Source organism: Macadamia integrifolia, chromosome 3 (assembly GCF_013358625.1).
Source record: "Macadamia integrifolia cultivar HAES 741 chromosome 3, SCU_Mint_v3, whole genome shotgun sequence".
Classification (NCBI taxonomy): domain Eukaryota; kingdom Viridiplantae; phylum Streptophyta; class Magnoliopsida; order Proteales; family Proteaceae; genus Macadamia; species Macadamia integrifolia.
In genome coordinates this window covers 23,128,277-23,135,798 of record NC_056559.1, presented here as the reverse complement: position 1 = coordinate 23,135,798, position 7,522 = coordinate 23,128,277, and the positions used below count along the sequence as shown (strand labels likewise).

The 7,522-nt window shown below is 37.9% G+C and overlaps 1 protein-coding gene across 1 annotated transcript; it reads left to right on the top strand.

Moving 5' to 3' along the window:
* The first annotated feature begins 2,054 nt into the window (after positions 1-2,054).
* LOC122072686 (receptor-like protein kinase) lies at positions 2,055-5,796 on the top strand. Its single transcript, XM_042637072.1, has 2 exons — positions 2,055-5,093; positions 5,197-5,796. Exons 1-2 carry the CDS (start codon positions 2,123-2,125, stop codon positions 5,544-5,546), a joined length of 3,321 nt encoding a protein of 1,106 aa, XP_042493006.1. The 5' UTR covers positions 2,055-2,122; the 3' UTR covers positions 5,547-5,796.
* Positions 5,797-7,522: the final 1,726 nt, after the last annotated feature.

Genomic DNA, 7,522 nt, shown 5'->3' with positions numbered 1-7,522 from the left:
TTTGGCCTTATGAACCTTGAACTAGAATGACAGTAATAATTAAAAAAAAAAGAGTCGTTTTTCTATTGTTCTTTAACTAATTCTCAAAATATTTTTTCAAGTCAGTAGTAAAAATATAGTTTTTTTGTGTTTCGTTTTTGTTTTGTTTTGTTTTGTTTTGTTTTTTTTTTTTTACGAGAAATCTTTCGAACTTGCCCGATTTTACGGTTCAGGCCAACAGGGTAAACCCTGGTTACAATATCCTATATTTCCCTACCACTTTTGAGTGTCGCTCGTCATATATTAGTCAATTGAAGGAAAAAAAAAGGCTTTCAAAATAATGTGAAAATGATATATCATTAAGTCATTATTAAAATGGAGAATGTTAGATATGCTATCGGCTTCCTCGGAGCTAGCGGTTCAACCAATGGGAGATCTGAATGAGATGGGCATAGGGGACTTTTCCAATGGGAGGAGGAGAGAGGTAGACACAAATTTAGATATATTGCTAGCAATACTCAGTCTCTTCCCTTATTAAAAATATCATTGTTTTTACATATTTTTCAAATATACATGTGAAATGATAGAATTTATCTTCATAGAGAAAAAAAAAAAAGTATCCAGGCTTTTGATGACCTATAGTGATCTCAATCTCTTTAAAAGAATTGAAGTTGCCCAAAATGCCCATGAAATCTCTCACTTATTGTTTGTAGATGATACTTTTATCTTATGTCGAGTTAACTTTGACGATCAACACACCAATCTTGACAAGAGAGGGCCCTTTTCTTTTACAGAAATGTTCCTTCTAACGAAAGGACCTGGTTATGTTCGATCATAGAAATTATAAGGAATTCTCCTTATCTTGGAACAAATCTCATTGACGCTTGTTCCCCGTGTGGCTTGTTTTCGTAATATTATTGATAGAATTCACAACTGCTTCTCTACTAGTAAAGCTGATTTGCTTTCATTAATATGACAAAAACTTATAATAGACTTGAATAAGATTTTCTTTTCATTTTTTGGCAAAAAGTTTTAAGTACAACTGTATACATACAAACTGTTGGATGAGGGGGGGGGGTGGGGCTGGATAGAGGGATGTATAATTACACTTTTACCCCCAACCATGCAATGGTTGAAAGGTAAGGCCATATATGTACACGATCATGTATAAAAAATTAGGTCTTAAGTAACTATGGTTGGAACAAGACTTAAGACTCCTATGAGGCTTCCAAACCCTCTTTAAGATTTGACCTCCCCCACCTGCGATAGTCATTTTTGTATAATTCTTCTTCTGAAAAATTCTTGAGATGTTAACTTATGTGGAATATGAAGGGACGCAAGGCATTCAAACTCATTTTATACCTTTTGATCTTTCACCCATATTTTCACATAATCTGTCTTGGGTTTGATAAAACTTCCTGTTGATGGCAATGCCGAGGGTAGATCCTTATATCATTCTCTATGGTCTTATTCTGTATTAACAGCAATGTCATAAGTGGAGTTCCGATTTCTTGTGTTTTATATTTTGTTGGTCTGTGTATGTCTAGACATGATTCTTGTACATTCATTATTTAATCTTTTAACATATTTTCACAGACAGTAGGGGGAAATGACTCTTACCATTCGTGAAGGGTGGAAATTTTACCTTTGTCGATGTTTCTACTATTGCTCTCATTGGTCAACACGCTGGTGTAAAACCACGCTGACTTTTAGGGAACTCCCATAAAAGAAATAAGAATTACACAATGTGTAGTCCAGGTCCACAATGACCACAAGCAGGAACAAAAGCCAAGCAGAAAAAAGGCACGAGAAACAAGAGCTACAAGCCATAATCCATCCTTAAAATATTTTGCATGCAGAGTGTAAAGAAGCACCTGCTGATATTTTAAATTGTATTGGAGAGCACAAAGAGGATAGCTGATTTTTAAATTCGAGTTGCAGACTGGAAAGAATAATTGGGACATCACAAACTCAGAGACCCACTTTAATCCCTTTCCTATCTTCATCTTTTTCAATTGATTTATGTCTCTTTTCTTCAGTTTTTGATCCAAAGTGAGGAAGAGTACTGTCTTCTTTACAAGCTTAATTAACCCATCTCTGAATCTCTAAATCTCCATTAGTCTGACATTATATTGCTTTCAGGATGAGTGCTGGAGCTGCTCTGAGGACTTTTTCCTTCTTCTTCATAGTTATCAATTTTAAAGTCTCTGGTTTGAGCTCTGATGGGGAAGCTCTGCTTTCTCTTCTCAAGAACTGGTCAGTACCTCCTTCAATCAAATCGAGTTGGAACCCCTTAGACTCCACTCCATGTTACTGGCATGGAATACATTGTGACCCCAAACAGAATGTGATCTACATGAACATTTCCAATCATGGGATAGCAGGTCAATTGGGACCAGAGGTTGGCCAGTTAAGATATCTCAGAGAGATTGATATCAGCAATAACAGTCTTTCGGGTTTAATCCCGAAAGAGTTAGGGAATTGTAGTCTACTTGAACATTTGGATCTATCAAATAACAGTTTCAGTGGGGAGATACTAGAAAGCTTGACAAAGTTGCAGAATCTGAGGTATTTATCACTTTTTGAGAATTCACTAAGTGGAGAAATACCAGAGTCATTGTTTTGGATTCCCCATCTCTCAGAGATTTATTTTAGTTACAACAATTTCACTGGTTCAGTCCCACTGAACTTAGGAAACGTGTCTGAACTTACATCTCTATGGTTGGATAATAATCGATTATCGGGTGCCATACCTTATTCCATCGGAAATTGTTCTAAACTGACAGAAGTGTATCTCCAGAAAAACCAGTTTGTTGGAGTTTTGCCTCACAGTCTTAACAATCTTGAGCTTCTTCAGTATTTTGATGTCAGTAGGAACAGTATCATGGGTTCGATTCCTTTGGGTTCAGGAAAATGTAAGGAACTGAAAGAGCTGACTCTTTCCTACAACAGTTTGAGTGGGCAAATCCCTTCAGGCATCAGCAACTGCAGTAGCTTGACTGTATTTTCAGCTGCAAGTAATAGTTTAACAGGTCAGATCCCATCTTCCTTTGGCTTACTCTCTAAGCTTTGGCTTCTTTTCATTGCTCAAAACTCATTATCTGGAAAAATACCACCTGAGATTGGTAATTGTAGTTCCTTGATTGAATTTGATTCATACAGAAACCGACATGAAGGTGAGATTCCAAATGAATTGGGGAGGTTGCAGAGTTTGCAGGAACTCAGGTTGTTTAGCAATTATCTGACTGGAGAGATACCAGTGAGCATTTGGAGGATTCCAACCCTTACAGTTATACTTGTTTATAACAACAGTTTAACTGGGGAACTACCCTTAGAGATGACCATGCTTCGAAACTTGAGGAATATTTCCTTGTTCAAAAACCATTTTTCTGGACTCATACCTGAAGGATTAGGTGTTAATAGTAGTCTAGAGCAATTGGATCTCACAAACAACAAGTTTTCGGGCAAAATCCCACCAAATCTCTGTTTCGGAAAGCGATTGAAATTTATGGATTTGGGCTTCAATCTACTTGAAGGTAGTATACCTTCAGATGTCGGCAGTTGTTCGACCTTGAGAAGGTTGATTCTTCAACAGAATAATCTTACTGGTTCACTTCCCAAGTTTGCGAGAAACCAACACCTACGATACATGAACATTCAGGGAAATAACATCATTGGAGAAATTCCATCAAGCATTGAGAACCTTACCAATATAACTACAATTGATTTGTCTAGAAATAACCTGATAGGTCTTATACCTCAAGAACTGGGGAACCTTGTGCATCTTGAGGTTCTTAATTTGTCTCGTAACCATTTGCAAGGTCCATTGCCTACACAAATCTCAAATCTTACCAAGTTGTATTCACTGGATGTGGGTTTCAACTCATTGAATGGTTCAATTCCATTGAGTTTAAGGAGCTTGACAGAATTATCAGTATTGATACTGAAAGAAAATCAGTTCACCGGTGGAATCCCAGATTGGTTTTCAGAATTTGATAAGCTTTTAGAGCTACAGATTGGAAGGAATTTTCTTGGGGGAAGCATCCCTCCATCAATTGGACAATTGCAGAGCCTGGTTTATGCCTTGAATCTAAGCGATAATGGATTGACAGGAACCATTCCTGCACAGTTGGAGAAGTTGAAAATGCTACAAAGATTGGATATATCTCAAAACAATCTAAGTGGAAGTTTAGCACCACTTGAAGGACTCGACTCCTTACTTGAGGTGAATGTATCATATAATCTTTTCAGTGGGCCAATACCGGATACTCTGATGAAATTACTTTACTCCTCTCCATACTCATTTCTAGGAAATGCTGGCCTTTGTGTTTCTTGCTGGACAAGAGCTGGCTCATCTTGCAGTGGCAACAGAAATTTGAGTATATGTGGTCATGAGAAATCAATTGATCAGAAAGGCCTTAATAATGTAAAGATTATATTGATAGTTCTTGGTTCATTTCTATCTTGTGTGATAATAGTTCTTTTGCTAATTTATATGCTTCTGAGGAGTAGAAGGCCAAAACCAGAAGTTGAAATGTATGATTGCAATAATTCCAATTTTCCATTGCACGAAGTGATGAGGGTCACTGAGGATCTGAATGAAAGATTCATTATTGGCAGAGGAGCTCATGGAATTGTTTACAAGGCTTCAATGTGTACTGAAAGAATATATGCTGTAAAGAAAATTCTGTTTGCCGGCAAAAAAGGAGCTAACAAAAGCATGATTAGAGAAATCGAGACTGTTGGGAAGATCAGGCACCGCAATCTGGTGAAACTGGAAAGTTTCTGCTTTGGAAAAAACTTTGGGTTTATTATGTATAGGTTCCTAGAGAATGGAAGCCTTCATGATGTACTCCATGAGAACTATCTGGCTCCAGTTCTCCGATGGGATGTGCGTTACCGAATTGCAGAGGGAACTGCCCAGGGATTAGTTTATCTTCATCATGACTGTGATCCTTCCATTGTACATCGAGATATCAAACCAAAGAACATACTTTTGGACTCAGAAATGGAGCCTCATATCTCTGATTTTGGCATTGCAAAACTAATGGATCGGTCACCAGCTTCCGTTCATTCTGTCACAGTTTCAGGCACAATTGGATATATCGCTCCTGGTACTCTTTCTGTCCTTGTATTTCACTGTATTTTCACTTGTATGCTATTAATTATGGCCTTTCTGTTAATCTTACCACTTCAAGTAATTGTGGATTGTCACAGAGTGTGCATTCACAACGTCGAGGTGCAAGGAATCGGATGTGTACAGCTATGGAGTTGTTCTGCTTGAGTTGATCACTAGGAAGAAAGCATTAGATCCATCATTACCGGAGGACACAGATATAGTGAATTGGGTGCGTTCTACATGGAGGAGTGGAAAATCCATCGATGAAATTGCTGATCCGAGTCTCATGGAAGAACTCATTGTTCCAGTGGTCATGAAAGAAGTGGTTGATGTGCTCCTGTTGGCTCTGAGATGTACAGAAAAACAGCCAAGTGATAGACCAACAATGAGGGATGTGGTGAAGCAATTAGTAGATACAAGGGTTCAGGTTAGAAGACAAACAAGATAGCTACAAAATCTGTTGCTGAATAATTACCCCAACTTAGTTGCTAGTATTGCTCTTGCTGTCACATATCCATCTGTAACCTTATTTGGCCTATGTTTTAGATCCCCTGATAAGTTCAGGAATCTTGTAAATTTATGTTGCTTTCATTTGTAATGCAGGGCCATAGAGAGACTGAAATTTTCAGACTGTAATTAGTTGTAATATTGGGTCTGAATTACTGTGGCTGTCTTTGCCTTGGAACTCCTCTGGGGAAAACCACAATAGATGAACCCAAAAGTTTTTGAAGACCATGTTGGGTTGTGATGAGTTCTAGGTAAACCAAATAAGATTTAGAAAACAAAAATAACCCAAAGGACAAGATCTTAGTAATTCAAGTTTAAGAAACAAAAGAGAAGAATAGAGAAGTGACAATAACTCAACAACCTGCCAATGGGGCAGAGGTAACCTGGAGAAAAGTATGCTTTTCATGGTTAGCATCTCTGCTGCTGCTCATAAGCAATGGATTTCGAAGATATTGGGCTGTAAATTCCCAGAGCTGTGTGTGGAAATTTTTAAAGGGAGGGTGAAGCAAGAGCTTCTTTTGCCTCTGGTGGACAAAAATTAAGCAACATATGACAGATTGGAAGGGTATTACTGTCAGTGGCTGGGAAGGTAGAGCTGGTATAATCAATGATACCTAGTATTTCATTCATAATTTTTCGATTTATTGGTGGCCCTCATCCCTTGTGAAAATGATGGATAGATGGAATATTTGGAGAATGCTAATTTTTCATTGGTTACATGGGAGGAGGTTTATAGCCAAAATCTGCAGGGGCGCTTAGTATCCGTAAATTACTTGATTCGAATAAAGCTATACTTTGCAAGTTATGTTGGAAGATAGCATGAGGATTCTGTTCTTAGTAGATTCTTTAAGAAGGCCCATAAGGTTTCTTTGGTTTGGCCTGGAGTCGAAAGAGTTTATTCCTTTGTTTCTCAAAAGGAGAGATGGATTGTGGGAAATGAAAAGAAAAAGAAAAATAAACCTTCAAGAAAGACATGTGATTGGAGAATTTTTCTATAAAATGGACTCCGGGTTTAGATGTTAATTATTTTCAGCATCTTTCTTTTATAGTTGCAGACCATAATCATCAGTGGCAGTTCCCCATTTGTTCCATCCACTTTCATGAAATATATTTGCCGTTCCTCCATATTAAAATCCTCATATGGAAAATCATTGTGATGGAGGGCCCGAAGGGGTAGGGAAGGATCTCTGAAATTAACTTAGAGTTGCAAGAGAGAGAGAGAGAGAGAGAGAGAGAGAGAGAGAGAGAAGAGAGAGAGAGAGAGAGAGAGAGAGAGAGAGAGAGAGAGGATTGAGAAGAAGGGGGGGGGGAGAATCACACACACACTAGCCCAATAGCCTATAGGCTCTTCACCAAAACCAATATCAATTCATTCTTTCAATCTAATTTGTCTATTGGTTACAACCAATTTAAGAAAAAAATAAAAGAGAGAAATAGAAACTCAATTGAAATAGGAAACTACCATAACTATGCAAATCGACTCTACCAAGACTCTAAATTTTATATGAACCCAATAATAAAGTAAAGTTCCTAAAATCATAGTAGACTAAATAACCAAATATGGATCCGGTTCATATCCGTCTGGAAACCCAAATGGGTATAGATGGCTCCACGGGTGCGTATTTGCATCACATTGCATGTGGAGTTTAAATCCTTCAAGATCATTCACTGTGTGCTCGACGTGGGAAGAAATAAGGAAAAGAAACCCAGAGGTTCCTTGGGCAACAGTTGTTTGGAAATATAACTTTCATCCAAGACAGTCAACATCTGGTTGGAGGTTGATGTAATTTAAGTTCCCCACTAATGATTTGATTTCTTGTAAAAGAGTCCAGTTGGTAAAGTTGGATACATTCGCCCCTCCCTGACCCTGCAATAGTAGAAGCCTTGTGCATTGGGTCTTTTTTAATTGTGATTCCG